Below are 19,814 nucleotides of genomic sequence, written 5' to 3' on the forward strand. Positions count from 1 at the left end.
AACTACTCCTCTTGGGATTTTTCCCAACCATTAAAAAACGTAAAAACCTTTCTTAGCTTGTGGGCTCTACAAAAGCTCATATTTGGTTCTGGTTTTACAGGCAAGGAAAAGTTTTTCCTCTACCGTTCTAGGTTCTCTTTTTGGCTGGGCTATGAGTCAAATCTACGTAAGACAGATTAACAGTAGAAAAACAAGCTTAATTACATACGTACAGGAGTCCCGTAAGATAAGTTGGGCAGATGCCATCCTGAGCTAAAGAATGAAACAGGGACCTGGGGCTTCAAAGGCGAAGAGGGTGATTCACAGGATAATAAGAAGAGCAGATGTGGGGTCATGAGATGTTTGCCATGCCATGCGCACAGGTCATTCAGATAAAAAGTTATCTCTGGTGATAGTTCTTTGTCCCAGGCTCCTTATGTGAATTCCTTTAGGTAGGAATCTTTTGGGCCTTGATTGTCTTCAGCTGAAAACAATCCACATACCAAAGTGGCACATCTTGGAGAGGCTCTGAATCCACTCGGTTTAAATGGCACTGTAGAGGTTGAAGGGGAGAAAGATGAACAGATAATCTTCAAAACCTGTTTCAGCCAGTAGGTACAACCTTGTTTCCTGACCAACCTTTAGTCCAAGAGTTTAACAAGTGAAAACAGTTCAGTGGTTTGAGGGATAAGAAAGATTTACACACCCACTTGTTTTTCTCGATGTGAGGCAGAATTTTCCTGAGTCATCTCTACCCATTGGCCCTGTCACCTCTCATGACCATGAGCCGCAAGTGTAAAACATCTGGCAGGAAATGGGGTCACAGTCTGTAGTGCTGGAGCAAACTTGCATCTGTCCAGGGTAATGGGGACCATGGAGAGAATGTAGCTGGTGAAACTGCCCTCCTGGGAATCTGCTTCAGCCAATGAGGAACTGGCCAGATGACCTCATTTAAATTTTATCCTTCCCTTCATCCTCTCCTCCCCTGAATGGAGATGGTATTGAGAAAAACAAAAGGGAAGAACAAACCACTAGAGAAAAAGAAACAACAAAGCAGAAATAATGTGTACTGACCTATAAAATCTAGAGAGAATCCCGAAACTGCTCTCTGACTTTATTGCCTCAATTTTATCTTGATCATAAAACCAGGATGGCACCAGCCAACCACAGATGGCAGGAACTGATAAGTAAGTAATTATCTTTTTCAAGATATCAGGTACCTCCATTCTATTGAAGTAGATGTTATAACTATGTACTTAACGTATGGGGCTGGAATATATAGACTGCAGTTTGGCTGGAGAAAGTAGTCTGGGGAATTCCATAGATGGAGATTTAAGAGGACTATTAAAAGTATTAATTGATGATACAGGAAGTACTTAAAAGATGGACATCAGTAGATTTAGTTTGAGTAAGAACAGATGGAGTTTGAAGGTTAGAAAATGCTGGACATTAACTAGTTGTCTAAGTTAGATTCTGGTTCTATCCCTGATCTGGGAAGGTTCCACATGCCACAACTACTGAGGTGATACTCTAGAGCCCAAGAGCCGCAGCCACGGAGCCTATGTGCTACAATACTGAAGCCCTTGGGCCTAGAGCCTGTGCTCTGCAACAAGAAGCCACCACAGGGAGAAGCCCACATACCGCAACTACAGGGTAGCCCCTGCTGGCTGCCACTAAAGAAAGCCCGTGTGCAGCAACGAAGATTCAGAGCGGCCAAAAATCAATAATTTTTCAAACAAATTTAAAAAGTGAAGTTCATGGTGAGTATGGTGAAGCCATATGCTGCTGCTGCTGCTAAGTCACTTCAGTCGTGTCTGACTCTGTGTGACCCCGTAGATGGCAGCCCACCAGGCTCCCTCGTCCCTGGGATTCTCCAGGCAAGAACACTGGAGTGGGTTGCCATTTCCTCCTCTGGGTGAAGCCATATAATTGCCCTGCTAATAACACCCTGAGGCTTCCCTGATAGCTCAGTTGGTAAAGAATCCGCCTGCAATGCAGGAGACCCCAGTTCAATTCCTGGGTCAGGAAGATCCACTGGAGAAGGGATAGGCTACCCACTCCAGCATTCTTGGGCTTCCCTTGTGGCTCAGCTGGTAAAGAATCCGCCTGCAATGCAGGAGACCCCAGTTCAATTCCTGGGTCAGGAAGATCCACTGGAGAAGGGATAGGCTACCCACTCCAGCATTCTTGGGCTTCCCTTGTGGCTCAGCTGGTAAAGAATCTGCCTGCAATGCCGGAGACCTGGGTTCGATCCCTGGGTTGAGAAGATCCCCTGGAGAAGGGAAAGGCTACTCACTCCAGTATTTTGACCTGGAGAATTCCATGGACTGTAACAAAGAGTCAGATATGACTGAGCGACTTTCACACAAAACCCTGAAGAAGTGATGGAATTAGCAGACCTAAAATAAGACAAATAGAATTAGCACTTCCTTATTTAAGAGTATATTTGAAATGTTTTATGATTTTCCAGGATCTTATTTTTTGATACGTTGTGCTTTTTTCAAGCCTTCCAGGCTGACTGTTGAATAGTAGCTTTAAAAATGGTGCAGGAGAGAGACCTTTGATAGCAGTCTGTTATTGAGGCAACAGGTATTTTGGTCAGCCCTCAGCTGAAATCTGTGGTATATGATTTATTTTTTTTTTTTTTTTGCGGTATATGATTTAAAAAACAATTAAAACAACATGATCAGAAAACCCGCAGATCCCTAGGATACCAGTACTGAGCCTCTTCCCTGCAGCTGAAATGAAAATGACATTACACATTAACGCAGAGATCAACACGGTAGAGGAGTTTATATCCTGTATGCCTGAAGCTTGGGACAGTTTATCAGCTTGGATGCCAGTCCTCTAGAAGAAGGAGTATCAGGTATACTGTTGAGGCTTAGAAAATATATTTAGAAATCTAAAAATATTTGTTTGTGGTTATTGAGATGACAGCTAACTGGTTTATGTTGGTTTATGTTATGGGTAGTAAAATGTTTCCCAGTTATTTAAATAAGCAGTAATTCATGCTCACTATGTGCTCTGCCCTTTACTTTTGGTTCTGGGGGTATGAAAAAGTTCCACACAGCCCATGAATCTCAATAAAGGTGGGGAAAACACACTAGAAGGCAGGTGTGATTCTGAGACACCTAAAGGCAGTGTTTTCAAATCATTTTATGCCAGTTGCACCAGTGAGTGCTGTTATGTGATTTAATTGAATAATATTTAAATTAACAAAATAAGTGTGAAAAGAGTTCATATTTCTAGAGCAACTAAAGTCAAATGCTTTGTAAAAGTGAATTGTTAAAGAAAACCCCTTGAGTTAGTATGGTAGAGATGACAGTAAAAGATTGGGGGAAGCTGATAATCTAGCAGGATTTCAGTGGTGCATTATGGGTATGCTTCAATCCAACCCAGTTTCTAAAAATTGGCAGATGGATTCACATTTACAGTTTGAAGTATTGGCATATAAAATTGATGATATCAAAATCTGTGATAGAAGTACCAGAATGTATGGATCAGAGAGTAAATGGGATAGCAGTTTTTGTAAAGAGAAGAAGAAAAAGGAAATCTGGCGTATGGGGAGAAGTTTCACAGCAGTTAACCACACACTGACTCTAAAGTATGTTTGAAAGTATTTTGCCCTTTCATGACTATTTAGGCAAACAAAAATATTTGCAATTCAATTGTTTTCCATTAAATTTTCCTTAACTGCACTATTAGATTTAACATTCTTGGCGAAGCTTCGCAATGGAAACTATTTATTATCTGATTTGGCCTGATTTATAATTGAAAGTAGTCGGAACCAATAGAATGTATTTTCTTTGAGACTTATTTTAGGTTCAGGAGATAACCAGGTGGATAAAACAGCATAGAAATGACATGAAGATACAATCAGTCTTTGCTTTCTGTGATCCTGTTTTAAACATTTCATAAAATAATACAGAAGCTAAGGTACATTTAGAATGATTAATCTGAAAAACCCAACCTTGTAGTGTCTATAAAAAAGGTCTGCCTTACAGTGGAGCATTTCAAATAACCTCTTCAAAATCAACACTGTGATTCCTCTCCTAGATCATCAAGTAGAATGGAAGAATTGCATTTGGTATAAAATTAGAATGAATGCTCTTAGGGAAATATAAACTCTCTGTTTCTAAGTTAAGATTTTGTTACAGACCAATGAACTGCAGTCAAGCAAGCTACCCTGATAGGAGGTGCAGAGAAATCCCAGTTCAGCATTTTTTGGAAAGCTGTCTCTTGCCAGCTCATTCCATCAAAACATAGCGAAAGGGGCTTTATAAACTGTTGTGGTCTCTTTATCATAAAACATCCTACATGATAAAATTAGGGGCTAGGGGTAGACCATATGGGTAATGGGTGTTACATATGAATTTGTTGAAGATAACAACATGGTTCATTGCTCACAGAGAATCTCAGTATAGCACACTTAATAAAATGCTGCTCCATTATCACAGTGAAAAATATTACCCCACTCTAAATGAGATTATTTTTAGACTCTGAGATGTCTCTTTTATTGCCACATCCTTGCATGAGTGGAAAATCAATTGAGTTTATTATTCACTGCTATGACAACTGTTAACCTAAATCTTTGGTGGAGAAGAACCCTTTAGTGATGTGCTGGGGCTGGCTCTTGGCAGCTCACAGGATTTGGTTGTATACATCTTATGACCTCAGATTGGTAGCTTGAAACTGGTCACAGTAGGAACATTTACACCATGGAAATTGGCACACACTACACATCAGGTTGGTTCTTCCCCTTGTCCTTGAAAGCCAGTTGGTAAACACTAACTAGCATGCTACTGCCTCTGAGACAGAAGTTCTTTTCTTTTCAGTTTTTGGCTGCGCTGAGTCTTCATTGCTGCGGGTTGGCCTTCTCTAGTTGTGGCGAGCTGGAGCTATTCTTCATTGAGATGCTCAGGCTTCTCATTGCAGTGACTTCGCCTGTTGTGGAGCGTGGGCTCTAGATGCAGGGGCTTCAGCAGTTGCAACTCAGGGACTCTAGAGTGTGGGCTTCAGTGGTTGTGGTGCTTGGAGTTAGTTGCCTCACAACATGTGGGACCTTCCTGGACCAGGGATCGAACCTGTGTCCCCTGCATTGGCAGGCGGAGTGAGACAGAGATTCTTAAACTTTTTTGTTCCATGAATCCTTTTGAGATTTGCCAAAGCCCCACCTCTGAACAACATTTTTTTTTTTTTAATCAATGAAGTCATTAAATGGTTCAAAGAACAAGTCTATGATATAGTTCCATGTATCTTCTCTGATGACATTTGTAATAACATCTAGAAGCAGATTTAAATTAGGTTAAGTAGTGATTAACATAAATTGATTTTGAGATCTCTGCAATGCTAGTGAGGTAAGAAAATATCTATAATTTCTACTGGAGACAAAGTCATTGGTTCAGCTAGTACGGCTATGATTTTTTTTTGAGGGGGGGCTACATTTATGACAGAAAGAAAGGCCACATTTCACGTAGGTGTTTGTGAAAGTAAAGATGTCGTTTGTTTCCATGCAAGCCCGTGACTGCTTTGAATTCTATCCAGGGACCCCTTGGGAATACATTGACTCTGGGTTAAGAAGGCCTCTCTTAGAATCCTCTTTCACATTTGCAAGCATCACAATGAACCTTTCTGCTTCATATAGGTTATCTCCAAAGTGGAGGTAAAAGGGAGGACTTCTCTAGAAAATATGGCTGTCGTTGAACTCCAGCCAGTATTCACAAAATTCACAAATAATGTTTCTGTTTATATGGTAATTCCTCAAGCTCTTGTTTTCACTTAAATAAGCACTTCCACCTTGATTATTCAGCTATAGCTCTACCATGTCAGGTGAATGCTTTATTTCTAGCCCAGAATGTCATGTAGGTGGGTCCCCCAGACTTCATGCTTGAAATCTTCGCTCTGTTGTCCATGCACATGTCTTTCTCAACCCTTCTTCTCAAACCCACCCGTCTTTCTCTGTTCACTCTCCACGCTCAGACTGGAATTCATTTCCAGTCAGACTGTTAGAATAAACTCCTAACAGCTCATTCTGACTTCAGTCTTGCCTCCTCCAATTTATTCTGTGCTCTGCTTTCAGTTATTTCTCCAAAACACAGACCTAACCATTTCACACACACATCCTTTCCTCAGAGTGTATTTCCTTGAGCTGAAGCCAGTCTTCATTGCCATCATTCCTCCCAAAAGAATGTTCCAGAAATGATAGAAGCTTCCCCATTCCCCCAGGCATGCCCTGCATATTCCCAGCCCCTCATAGTCTATCCTCTTCTCTAGAAGGCCCTTCATCCTTGTTTTGCCTTCTGTTGGTCTGTTTGATCCTGCAGAATTCTACAGTCCCTATTCTCTCATTGAACTTTGTTTTTTCCTTTCTTGTTGCCGTTAACACACAACTGCATTTTGTATTATTTCATCTGTGAGCCTCAGTATAGAAGGGATGGAAATATACCCAACCTGAACTTGCTGGGCTTCCCAGGTGCCTCAGGGGTAAGGAATCCACCTGCCAGTGAGGGAGACCCAGAAGACGAAGGTTCAATCCCTGGGTCGGGAAAATCTCCTGAAGAGGAAATGGTAACCTACTTCAGCATTCTTGCCTGGAAAATTCCATGGACAAAGAAGCCTGGTGGACTACAGTTTATGGGATTGGATTGCAAAGAGTCAGACATGACTAAGCAACTAACACACACACACACACACACACATAGCTTTGTTCTGTATTTGTAAATGTGTTATTATATTTTCATAATTTGAAAAAGAAAAAAATCTTAGGTTTATAATTGACCCAAGGAAACACTCTCATTAGCATATGATGCCAAGGACTTTGCTTATTAATTAAGCTATTAGGTGTAACATTAAAAGTGTAAGTAGAGACACAATATAGGATTCATCTCCTTTTCTGCACTGGGAAACAAGCCAGTTTTGGACTTTAATAATTGCAAATACCATCAACCAAGAGATCTAAGGAGATTCCTAAGTCTGTTATTTCTGAACTTGAAATTAATATTGTGATGCCATGTAGTTAACCAAATTTGTAATCATATGAGAAATGTACCATCGTGAGGACTAAATTAAGTGGGTCATCTTTTTTGTAGGACCTGATGATGCACAGCAAAAAATAGAACCTCATCACACAGCCGTGCTGGGAGAAGGTGACAGTGTCCACGTGGAGAACAAGGTAAAAGTAAAAATATTTCTTTTTTCAAAAGATTTTTTTGTTTTAAAAAATTTTAGTATAATTTTAAAGGTTACTTTCCATTAACAGTTATTACAAAATTTTGGCTATATTCCCCATATTGTACAATACATTCTTGAGCCTATCTCAAGAATACACCCAATGGTTTGTATTTCCTAATCCGTCATCCCTATATTACCCCTCCCCTGTCCCTGGTGACCACTAGTCGTTTTCTGTGAGTCTGCTTTTTTTGTTATATTCACTAGTTTATTGTATTTTTTAGATTCTACATTAAGTATTATCATATAGTATCTCTCTTTCTCTGACTTACTTCAATTAACATAATGCTGTCTAAGTCCATCCATGTTGATACAAATAGCAAACTTCCATTTTTTATGGCTGAGTAATATTACATTGTATATATGTACCTCAGTGTCTTTATCCATTAATCTGTTGATGGACACTTAAATTGCTTTAATCTTTTTTAACTTGTACTTTCTACTAGTTTCCAGTTTCCAAAAAAATGCCCAAATCTCCTGTGTACCTGAATAATTTTTTCTCTTCCTCAGGGAAAGAAACTGTGCCACAAATTTATCAACCAGTTTCATTAACTTCAGTTATTTCTAGTGGTGTATTTTAAGGTATTATCTATACCAATTCCTCATCTTTAGGAATCATCAAAAGTCTTAATTGTTTACCCCTAGAAATTTAAATCTGAGGCAACAGGTCTCCTTGTCTCTTACTTTTTCTTTCTTTATACACTTGATTGTTTTTATCTTTAGCATAAGTGAAAATGGATCAGCACTCTAGGGGTATAAATGTACATCTCCATACATAGTCCCATGGAACCCTTTGAAATTCGGCCCCATGTCGAACTGAGAAGAATATATGCTCTATCTCGTAGTCCTTTTGTGTTGAATCCTTGCTTTGTAAGGAGAGTTTCTGATATTTTCAAGGAGCTTTTTAATCTTCATTGATAGATTTCTTCGTGTTCCTTCTTTTATTCCTTTGGACAAGTCACTCACAAGTCATCTTGTTAGCCTATGAGGCCCATATGGCTGCTTTGTGCCATTCTAATAAGGAAAATTGAGGAGACAGTTGTGCCAAAGCTCCTGCAAAGTTGAATTTTGAAAAGTAGGGATTAAAACTGTGTCAGTACGCAGGTGACTGGCAGAGAGGCCATCTGACTGACTGCCAGCCCTCTGACCCTGGCATGGTAGAATTCAGTGGGTGTGAGGAAGGCTGCCTTTGCTGACTGCTCCCCTATTGCTCTTTTAACTCTCTGTGGCACTTCCAGGAGCAGTGAAGTAAAGGAAGCAGAGGCTTAGGAGCTCTAGAGGAAATGCGTATCTCGGGGTCTGTGCTCACTGTTATTAGGTTAAACTGTATGAAACTGCCACGTCTGACCTACAAAAATGGCGATTTCGTATGTTTCCACCCAATGCACGAAAGAGGCATGGAAGCTATATATAAGCCAGAGACCCTCCTGACACCAGGTTAGTCAGTAACATTACCTGGTTTAACTTGACAACCGCAGGCCTCCCTGTGATGTAGCACAGGGCACACTGCAGGTGATCAGGATTTGGAAGCTGAAGCAGAACACCAGAATGAAGATGTGAGGGGAGCCAGAAATAGGGAGGCAGTGGGATGGAAAAGAGTCGGCTGAAGCCATCAGTTCCGTGACCCAGGGGCATGGTTCTGTTACATGCCCTTCTGTGATTTTGACTGTATGTAAGTGAATTCCAGTTGAGCTATTCCAAATCCTGAAAGATGATGCTGTGAAAGTGCTGCACTCAATATGCCAGCAATTTTGGAAAACTCAGCAGTGGCCACAGGACTGGAAAAGGTCAGTTTTCATTCCAATCCCAAAGAAAGGCAATACCAAAGAATGCTCAAACTACCGCACAATTGCACCCATCTCACACGCTTGTAAAGTAATGCTCAAAATTCTCCAAGCCAGGCTTCAGCAATATGTGAACCGTGAACTTCTTGATGTTCAAGCTGGTTTTAGAAAAGGCAGAAGAACCAGAGATCAAATTGCCAACATCCACTGGATCATAGAAAAAGCAAGAGAGTTCCAGAAAAACATCTATTTCTGCTTTATTGACTATGCCAAAGCCTTTGACTGTGTGGATCACAATAAACTGTGGAAAATTCTGAAAGAGATGGGAATACCAGACCACCTGATCTGCCTCTTGAGAAATTTGTATGCAGGGCAGGAAGCAACAGTTAGAACTGGACATGGAACAACAGACTGGTTCCAAATAGGAAAAGGAGTTCGTCAAGGCTGTATATTGTCACCCTGTTTATTTAACTTATATGCAGAGTACATCATGAGAAACGCTGGACTGGAAGAAACACAAGCTGGAATCAAGATTGCCAGGAGAAATATCAATAACCTCAGATATGCAGATGACACCACCCTTATGGCAGAAAGTGAAGAGGAACTCAAAAGCCTCTTGATGAAAGTGAAAGTGGAGAGTGACAAAGTTGGCTTAAAGCTCAACATTCAGAAAACGAAGATCATGGCATCCGGTCCCACCACTTCATGGGAAATAGATGGGGAAACTGTGGAAACAGTGTCAGACTTTATTTTTCTGGGTTCCAAAATCACTACAGATGGTGACTACAGCCATGAAATTAAAAGACGCTTATTCCTTGGAAGGAAAGTTATGACCAACCTAGATAGCATATTCAAAAGCAGAGACCTTACTTTGCCAACAAAGGTTCGTCTAGTCAAGGCTATGGTTTTTCCTGTGGTCATGTATGGATGTGAGAGTTGGACTGTGAAGAAGGCTGAGCGCCAAAGAATTGATGCTTTTGAACTGTGGTGTTGGAGAAGACTCTTGAGAGTCCCTTGGACTGCAAGGAGATCCAACCAGTCCATTCTGAAGGAGATCAGCCCTGGGATTTCTTTGGAAGGAATGATGCTAAAGCTGAAACTCCAGTTCTTTGGCCACCTCACGCGAAGAGTTGATTCATTGGAAAAGACCCTGATGCTGGGAGCGATTAGGGGCAGGAAGAGAAGGGGACGGCAGAGGATGAGATGGCTGGATGGCATCACTGACTCGATGGACGTAAGTTTGAGTGAACTCCGGGAGTTAGTGATGGACAGGGAGGCCTGGCGTGCTGTGATTCATGGGATCGCAAAGAGTCAGAATAACTGAGCGACTGATCTGATCTGATCTAAAGTGTAGCTTGAGCCATCAGGACATTAGGAAGAGCTCTTAGTTCCAAAAATTAGCCTTTACATGAGCGTGTATCACTTATATCCAGGAAGAGTAGACAGTACCCCTAAGACACCACAGGAAGAGCCTGTAACGGTGTGAATCTTGACTTTGCCACTCGTTAGCCATGTGACTATGGACACAGTTCTCAAACCCCCTGGGCTTTGTTCGGTTTTTTTGTCTGCAGTTTTGAAATAATGATGCCAGCTGCATGGGGCTGTCAGACTATGTGTGATTATGCAGGTCGAGAGTCTAGGCCACATACAGCATGGGGATCAGTAATTTATTCCCAGTAGACCGGATGTAAACTTTTCCTAAAGTTTCATTGAATCCCAGTCACACCCATTCATTTCCATTTGTCTGTGGATGTTGTCATACCACAGGTAAGTGGTTGTGACAGAGACTGGGTGGCCCACAAAGCCTTAGATCTTTACTCTCTGGCTCTTTACAAGGACAGCTTTGCTTATCCCTAATCTAGTACACAGTGGGTGTCCAGTGATGATAGCTGGAAAGTTCACTGATCTAAACACTTGGTGTGACAGATGGTCATGCCACATACATGTTACTTAATGAGGATTCATACCTTAGGCCCTCAGGTTTAGGACACGTAGTTTTCTACAGCTAGAAAAAGGCCTCAAAGGACTCATTCAGTTGGGCTCCAGGCTAGAGGTGTCTTCACTCAGGACTAGGCGTAGCCTGAGGATGAAAGAATGACCTGTGCCTTCATGGTTCTCCCCTGTTCCCCCGGGCACGGAGTTGTGGGCAGGAATGAGGAGCTGATAGGTAATCCCTGGATTTCCTCTGTTTTGCTCTTCCTGCTCTTCCTCTGCCTCTCAATCTGTGTCTTTGCCCTCATGCCCATCTCCCTGGTGGCCCAGGAGTCTGGGTGGGTTTCTCCGGAATGGCCAGTCCTTAGGTGAGGAGGGCAGGGAAGGGTTGATGTAGACCACATCTTGGACCAGCACATTTTAGGCCACAGGGAGCTCTGTCTTTTTCACTCAGTGTGGATTATCTTTTGTGACTGTACTCTGAAGTCTTCCAGGAGGGGAAGCAACTGCAGGGGGCTTGGTGCATACTGAGGAGTTGTTAAGCCAGACTCTTTGACTTCTGAGAAGAAGCCCAAACCCCAGCACTGACTTCAAAATGGCCTTATCTTTTATGTTGTTCTTAGAGATGGAGCTCAATCCCAGGCTACTCTGGACATTTAAGCCTGGACTGGAATGGCCACCCTGGAACAGCCTATGTTCTGAGCTTTCAGGCTCCCTGTGCTGCTTTGGCAGCAAGGTACCACAGTTAGTATCCTGGTTGCCAAGATGGCTCCCTGATCAGGAGCACATGGATTTGATGTGAAGGCTTGGCCTCACCTTTAAACCCGTGTTTGTACTAGTGTCTTATTGAGAAAGTCTTAGGCCTCATGGGTTAACAGACTTACTTGTAGTTTGTCAAGGTAGACAATCAATTCCTCTTTGACTGCCACTAAAACCATACTTGAGAGTAATGGTACTCTTTAACAAATTTGTCTTTCAATTTTTATTTTAATTAAATGTTAGTCTGTATTAATTTAATATATTCCCCATGAATGGTGCCAGTTAAAGAGTACCATTTAAAGTTAGAGATAACTTTTTGCTGATGTACAAAAATTCATAGTAAAATAAACCATAAATCTTCAAAAACTGGTAACAGTTCATTGTTTTCACTTTCACTTGACCTAAGAATGATTAACAATGAAATTGAGTAAGAATAATTTCATGTGATTAAGTCCTGTTAAATCTCACTTTCTGGTGATGTTTTTCAGGTAATATTTCACTATAATAAATGTTCCTGAGCAAAAGCATGCCTTTAGATTCATTCTCAGAGTCCAAGAGCCATCTCAAGCTTTGTATTGAATATTTCTGATCAAGCAAACAAACTCTGAATGCATATTCACAGTGTACAAGTTATCACCATCTTAGATGAATCTTAGGGCTTCGTCTGGGCTTCGATCATTCTTGTCGGTATCAGTGGAACTCAAGACATATCTTGGCAATTTTTATGGAATAACAGAGCATTTTGTAAAAGTGAATTGTTACATAAACCCAGAAGGTCCTGACTCAAAACTAAACTCTGAGAAGGTGTGTCAAAGTGAAAGACCTGTTCTGGACCCCCAAAATGATGAGTGTAGGTTGGGGCAGCTATCCATAAGGCAGTAGGTAGACTTCTGTTACCTTTGTATGAGTCTTTTCATCAGACCCCAATAGGGCACTGACTTAGATCCACACAGGGACTCATGACCTTCAATAGGTCTTTCCTTGTCCTTGCTTTGACCAGTCTTCTCATTTGATATTGTACCCAAGGTCACCTTGCCATAGACGAGAACTTTTCAAGATAGCAGCAATTGGGACTTGCAGCCACAGGAGCACTCTAGTGAAAATTCAGAAAGATCATCAGCTTTCACCAAAGAAGGCTAGGGAAGGGAAGAAAAAGGATGCACTTAAGGAAAAAGAAAAAGACCCAAAACATCTGGCTTAGGTTAGAGGACAAGGGTCCATGCATAGGTTAATTTTGTGAAAAAGTCATTCAGAGGAGCTTGGACCAGCCTGCCGCTTTCTGAAATGGAAAGCCCAATACCCAAGCAACTCAACACCCAGCAGTTGGATCATTTTTCATTTCAGGCCAAACACTAGTGTCCTTTTATCCTACTGTCTGACTTATAAATGAAAGTCATCATTTGATTTGAGTAGTGTCAAAAGGGACAAAACTTGAATTTTCAGCACTTTATTATTATTCCAAACTGTGTAAACTGTAGGACACATTTGTCACTCACAAAAGACGAATCTTCTGAATTAAGAAACGTACATTCTGAGGAGTCATAAACCCGTGACACAAGGAGGTTGGCCTTTTCTTTCCTTTTCTTTTATGACCCCTGATCCTTTTCCCCCTGTTTCCTGAACCAGAAGTCAAGTGCTTAGCTCCTCTAAAAACAAACACCTCAAAACAGTTTTTAGTGATATCCTCCTTCAGATTAAAGTATAAATGATGTAACACCAGTGATCAGAACTATTTATAAGATACTTTTCTTGAATGTGTCATTTGATTCACACTGAAATTTCACCCCTCCAAAGCCCTTAGTGAATAAATCTTTTTGGATAACTGCATGCTTTTTTTTAAGTTGAATTTTTTAGTCACTTAAACATGACATTGAATAAGAAAACATTTAAGTTGAGTAAGAAACCTTCCCCTTTCTTGTGGACTCCTGGGCTACTGCATAATACTATGCACAGTGTAACTGATTCATAACCTTGGGTCATCAGCATGTAAAAATATTGATTACTATCCTGAGCTATAAAGTATGATGATGTCTTTAGGGCCTGCTGGCTCCTACAGTAAGTGGTCCTAGACTAGTTTTTAAGCTTCTACATCTGTTTTTCATAGTCTTTTTTTTTTTTTTTGGTTTGTTTTTAATTTCCAGGGTCTCCCGCATTGTAGACAGACACTTAACCGTCTGAGCCACCAGGAAAGTCCAGAATTGATGTTAAGCTATCCATTTCCTTGTATTGCTGTAGAGTGGTGCTTTCCTATCTTCTAGCTTTGCATCTCGTGGATCTGATGACCATAAAGCCTAACCATTAACATTGTATACAATGTCAGAGTAAGTGGGAATTGAATGAGGGTCTATGCTGAGGTTAAAACACTAATCTCTAGAAGATGAGGTTTATGACATCTATTTTTGAAATTTGAATTAGCAGAAGCCTTTTTAGTTTACTCTTTTGTTTTTAAACTCTTGACTCAGGACTTCTTTATTGCATGCTTGAAATATGCCCCAGTATGCAGTGGTTTTTTTTTTTTTACCTCCCAAAATATAACAGTTTCAATTACTTGCCACATATCTGTTTTTAAAAGGCAAAGGACATTTACTTCACTCCCCAAAATGTCATTTACTTTTCTGTCAAATGTCATTGAATTTTCAGTTTTGTTTAGAGGATATTGCTTTACAATGGTACAGTGGTCTCTGCCTTACACCATGGCAAATCAGTCATCAGTTCAGTTCAGTTGCGTCTGACTCTGCAGCCACATGGACTGCAACACGCCAGGCTTCCCTGTCCATCACCAATTCCTGGAACTCACTCAAACTCATGTCCATCGAGTCGGTGATGCCATCCAACCATCTCATCCTCTGTCGTCCCCTTCTCCTGCCTTCAATCTTTCCCAGTGTCAGGGTCTTTTCCAGTGAAAAAGACCCAGGGTTCTTCGCATCAGGTGGCCAGAGTATTGGAGCTTCAGTTTCAGCATCAATCCTTCCAATGAATATTCAGGTCTGATCTCCTTTAGGCTTGACTGGTTTGATCTCCTTGCAGTCCAAGGGACTCTCAAGAGTCTTCTCCAACACCACAGTTCAAAAGCATCAATTCTTCGGCACTCAGCTTTCTTTATGGACCAATTCTCACATCCATATATGACTACTAGAAAAACCATAGCTTTAAGAATATTGGAGGGGGTTGCCATTTCCTTCTCCAGGGGATCTTCCCCACCCAAGGGATCAAACCTAGGTCTCCTGTGTTGCAGGCAGATTCTTTACCAACTAAGCCACCAGGGAAGCCTGACTAACACTTGACTAGTCAGACCTTTGTCGGTGAAGTAATGTCTCTGCTTTTTAATATGCTGTCTAGGTTGGTCATAGCTTTTCTTCCAGGGAGCAAGCATCTTTTAATTTCATGGCTGCAGTCACCATCTGCAGTGAGTTTGGAGCCCCCCAGAATAAACTCTGACACTGTTTCCCCATCTATTTCCCATGAAGTGGTGGGACCAGATGCCATGATCTCAGTTTTCTGAATGTTGAGCTTTAAGCCAACTTTTTCACTCTCCTCTTTCACTTTCATCTAGAGGCTCTTTAGTTCCTTTTCACTTTCTGCCATACGGGTGTTGTCATCTGCATATCTGAGATTATTGATATTTCTCCCTGCAATCTTGATTCTAGCTTGTGTTTCATCCAGCCTGGCATTTCTCATGATGTACTCTGCATATAAGTTAAATAAGCAGGGTGACAATATACAGCCTTGACATACTCCTTTCCAAATTTTGACCCAGTCTGTTGTTCCATGTCCAGTTCTAACTGTTGCTTCTTGACCTACATACAGGTTTCTCAGGAGGCAGGTAAGGTGGTCTGGTATTCCCATCTCTTTCAGAATTTTCCAGTTTGTTGTGATCCACACAAAGGCTTTAGCATAGTCAATAAAGCAAAAATAGATGATTTTCTGGAATTCTCTTGCTTTTTCTATGATCCAACGGATGTTGGCAATTTGAATTCTGGTTCCTTTGCCTTTTCTAAATCCAGGTTGAACATATGGAAATTCTCGGTTCATGTAATGTTGAAGCCTAGCTTGGAGAATTTTCAGCATTTCTTTGCTATCATGTGAGATGAGTAATTATGCAGTAGTTTGAGAATTCTTTGGCATTGCCTTTCTCTGGGATTGGAATGGAAACTGACCTTTTCCAGTCCTGTGGCCACTGCTGAGTTTTCCAAATTTGTTGGCGTATTGAGTGCAGCACTTTAACAGCATCATCTTTTAGGATTTCAAATAGCTCAGCTGGAATTCCATCACCTCCACTAGCTTTGTTTGTAGTGATTTTTCCTAAGGCCCATTTGACTTCACACTCCAGAATGTCTGACTCTAGGTGAGTGATCACAGCATCGAGGTTATCTAGGTCATAAGATCATTTTTGTACAGTTCTTCTGTGTATTCTTGCCACCTCTTCTTAATATCTTCTGCTTCTATTAGGTCCATACCATTTCTGTCCTTTATTCAGCCCATCTTTGCATGAAATGTTCCCTTAGTATCTCTAATTTTCTTGAAGAGATCTCTAGTCTTTCCCCTTCTATTATGTTCCTCCATTTCTTTGCATTGATCACTTAAGAAAGCTTTCTTATTGCTCTTTGCTATTCTTTGGAACTCTGCATTCAGATGTATATATCTTTCCTTTTCTCCTTTGCCTTTCACTTCTCTTCTTTTCTCAGCTATTTGTAAGGCCTCCTCAGACAACCATTTTGTATTTTTGCATTTCTTCTTCTTGGTCTCTACCTTATATCATGGCAAATCAGTCATAATTATGTATATATATATTCGCTCCCTCTTGAGCCTTCCCCCCACCCCCATCCCACTCCTCCAGGTTGTCACAGAGTGCCAGGCGGGGCTCCCTGAGTTATGTAGCAGCTTCCCACTAGTTATCTGTTATACACACGATAGTGTATATATGTTGATGCTATTTTCTAAATTTATCCTAGCCTCTCCTTCCCCTGCTTTGTCCACAACTCTGTTCTCTGCATCTGGGTCTCTAATTCTTCTCTCTAAAGAGCTTAGTCTGTTGATTTTTAGCTGAGTTCACATTAGTACATTTTGACAGCAAATAGGGAGTAATTAAGACTTCCATTGAAATCATTTGGCCATATTTATCTTATCACAAGTGTGGCGGGAGGTTCTTCTGCTGGTTTCTCTGGCATGATTGTGTCAGAAGACATCAGCAATAGGAGGGCTCTCTGGAAGTATTACAGCACCCTAATGATGTATGGGGTCTCAAAGAGTCGGACACTACTGAGCAACTGAATTGAACTGAACTGAACTGAACTGAATGATGTATAGAAAATCTCCCTAACGATGTATAGAAAAGTGTTTCTTTCCCTGCATCCACACTAATATTGGATTTAATAATTTTTTTGCAGTTTCAGGGATAAAAAACCTCATCTTAATTCTAAACAAAAACAGTAGGATCCTTTTGGAAAGAAATTTGCCTGAGCAGATGTCCCTGGGATGTTTCTTTAAGGTTCCATTTAATGCAGCACTTCTGGGGCTTATTTTATACTAATAGTAATAAATGTTGAAAGTAATAAAATGTTCCTTTTGGATTTGCATGAATAATTTTCCATTCTCAAAATTAAAATTTTAGTAGGAAGTTATAAGCCCTATACTAAGCCAAGCTATTTATATAGTTTGTCATAAAGATGTTTCTAATTAAAGAAAAATCTTAAATTCTCCTTTATTTGAGTAGGTTATCATTTTAGTGGTTGGGACGTATCCTTGAGTTTTGATTGCCACCAAGCATCTTAAAGAATGAGCATTTCCCTATTGCATATTGCACAGAAAATATTTCTGGAATTTATCTTTAGAATTAAGGACATTATCCATTTGGCCAGAATGTCAGCTCCAAACCATTCCTAATCAGATAGTCAAAAATAAATCTATTTATTGTTTGTTGCTTTGTTTCTTGCCTTTAGGATCCTGAGAGAAGCCACTTTGTCCTAATTGCTGGGGAGCCATTAAAAGAACCAGTTGTCCAGCATGGTAAGCCTCAAATGATGGCTGTTTTCTTGGTTGGTTTTCATTTCTTTGAAAGCAGAGTACATCTATAGTATCACTGGGAAGAACAGCTTGATTTTTGTCCTCTCTCTATCTACAAAGTTGAGGATTTTGTTTCATTTCTCTATTGTCAAAGGAAAATATACACATGGTATTTATTTCTATATTCACGCTCTCTTTCTTTTTAAGAAACATTTCTTGAGTATCCATCATGTGTAGGACATGGAGGTTTGAACCTTGTGGGGATCAAAACAGTATTTTTTTTATGTTGTGTCAAGAGAGTTTCAACTTAAAAGATTTTATGGTCTACTGGGGAGTTGAATATCATTTTTATCTTTACTGAAAATTGATTTCTCTGTTTTTCTTTTTGGCTATACCACACAGCTTGTGGGATCTTAGTTCCCAGTGACTGAACCTGGGTCCATGGCAGTGAACATGCTGAGAGTCCTAACCACTGGACCACCAGGGAATTCCCATAACAGTATTTCAATATTGTCCTTACAGTTTATTGTCTTATTAGTGAAAAATAAGAATGTCTTAGGAATATTTCTTTGGAAGTTTCTAAAATATTTGAATCAATCTTAGTTAATTGGGGGAAAAAAAAAAAAACAAATATAGAGAATTCCCTGGTGCCAGCGGTTAGGACTCTGCACTTTCTCTGCTAAGGACCTGCGTTCAACCCCTGATCGGGGAACTAAAATATCACCATGGCCAAGCCCTGTAGCGTGGCCAAATGAATAAATAAATAAAAACCAACCAAACCAAATAAATAAATAAAGACATAAGAAGATAAACAACAAGGGCTTACTGTATAGCACAGGAAACTATAGTCAATATTCTATAATAGACCATGATGGAAAGAATGTAAAAAAGAATATATGTGTGTGTATGTATATGCATCACTGAATCACTTTGTTATACAGTAGAAATTAACACAAAATTGTAAATAAACTATAATACAACAAAACCAATAGAGATAACTGTGGTATAGTAGAAATAGGACTGTACTTGGAGGCAGAAAATCCTGAAATAGGTACTCACAATAGTCACTTCAGTTCTTTGTCTTGACTTCTTCAAAATGTTGTTGTTTGATTAAATGAGGAACATCTAAAAGTACCTAGAACTCAATCTATTATTTAGATAAATGCCACAAAGCATAGTGTACATCCACTTACCTAATTATTAAATTTAACATGCATTAAAATCCCATTACGTTACCTTGCCTTGGCTAATGATACACATAGTGATTTCAGAAAAAAAAAAAAAAAAAGACCCAACTGGTCATAAATTTAAAGAAAACTGATTATTTTTAAAATATTCATTTTTGTTCTATTAGTAATTTAAGAGGCAAGCATTTAATTTTACCCCACTTAGCCCATAGCATTTGACCTGGATTTTGCAGGCTTCTGATTTCCACTCCAAAAGTTCATGGTTCTCATTTTCTTTTATCTTGATTGAACAGCCCTGAAATAGTTTGTTTTTCTGGAAGAAGCCTGCAGAAAAATTGAGTAGGATCACCATCTTTATTAATAGCAGCTAGAATTTAGGTGGGAAAAGAATGTGTGGGATGGAAAGCTTCTAAGTTAAGCAATGTCCCCTGCATCAGTGATGAAAACCAAGAATCCAGCTACAATAGGGGACAGGCCAGAGGAGTGGGACCGCCTGTAGCCACCCTCCATTCACCTCCCATGAGTCCTCTCCGAGGCTTGGGACTGGGGGATACTGGGTGTGCTGGCACGCACAGACTTAGATTAACCAACGGCATAGAGATGGCCCCCGAAATCCCAGTTAGTGAGAGGCAAAGCATTCTACTTGTTTATTTTCTGTTACCTTTTTCAAACCCAGAATATTTCCTTTTACCTGGGCATGTTTGAAGACCACCACAACCATCTCTTGACTATTTGGGAACCAGTACTAGTTGATGAGGAAAACAGAACCCAGATGTTCCACTTCTTTACATAACAAGTACTTGGGTAGCACTATCTGCTAAGAGGTGTGTTGGCCACATAGCTGGATTCACACTCAAGCTGTTCAATTCCAGCCCCCGAGCCTTCTGCCTCTCCCTGTGCCTGGTTGCCCCTTCTCTGTCCTGTGGCTTCTGTGACAGAAAGT

General features: G+C 40.4%; 1 protein-coding gene across 4 annotated transcripts in view; it reads left to right on the forward strand.

Annotated features, from left to right (window-relative positions):
- The window catches only part of PIR (pirin), a 98,110-nt gene that overhangs the window by 74,452 nt on the left and 3,844 nt on the right, over window positions 1-19,814 (forward strand). For all 4 annotated transcript variants that reach the window (NM_001102358.1, XM_010822204.2, XM_059883586.1 and 1 more), the window contains 2 exon segments: window positions 7,068-7,150; window positions 17,621-17,687. In NM_001102358.1, coding sequence (NP_001095828.1) covers window positions 7,068-7,150; window positions 17,621-17,687 — 150 coding nt within the window.

Source organism: Bos taurus, chromosome X, assembly GCF_002263795.3.
Source record: "Bos taurus isolate L1 Dominette 01449 registration number 42190680 breed Hereford chromosome X, ARS-UCD2.0, whole genome shotgun sequence".
In the NCBI taxonomy this organism is placed as follows: Eukaryota; Metazoa; Chordata; class Mammalia; order Artiodactyla; family Bovidae; genus Bos; species Bos taurus.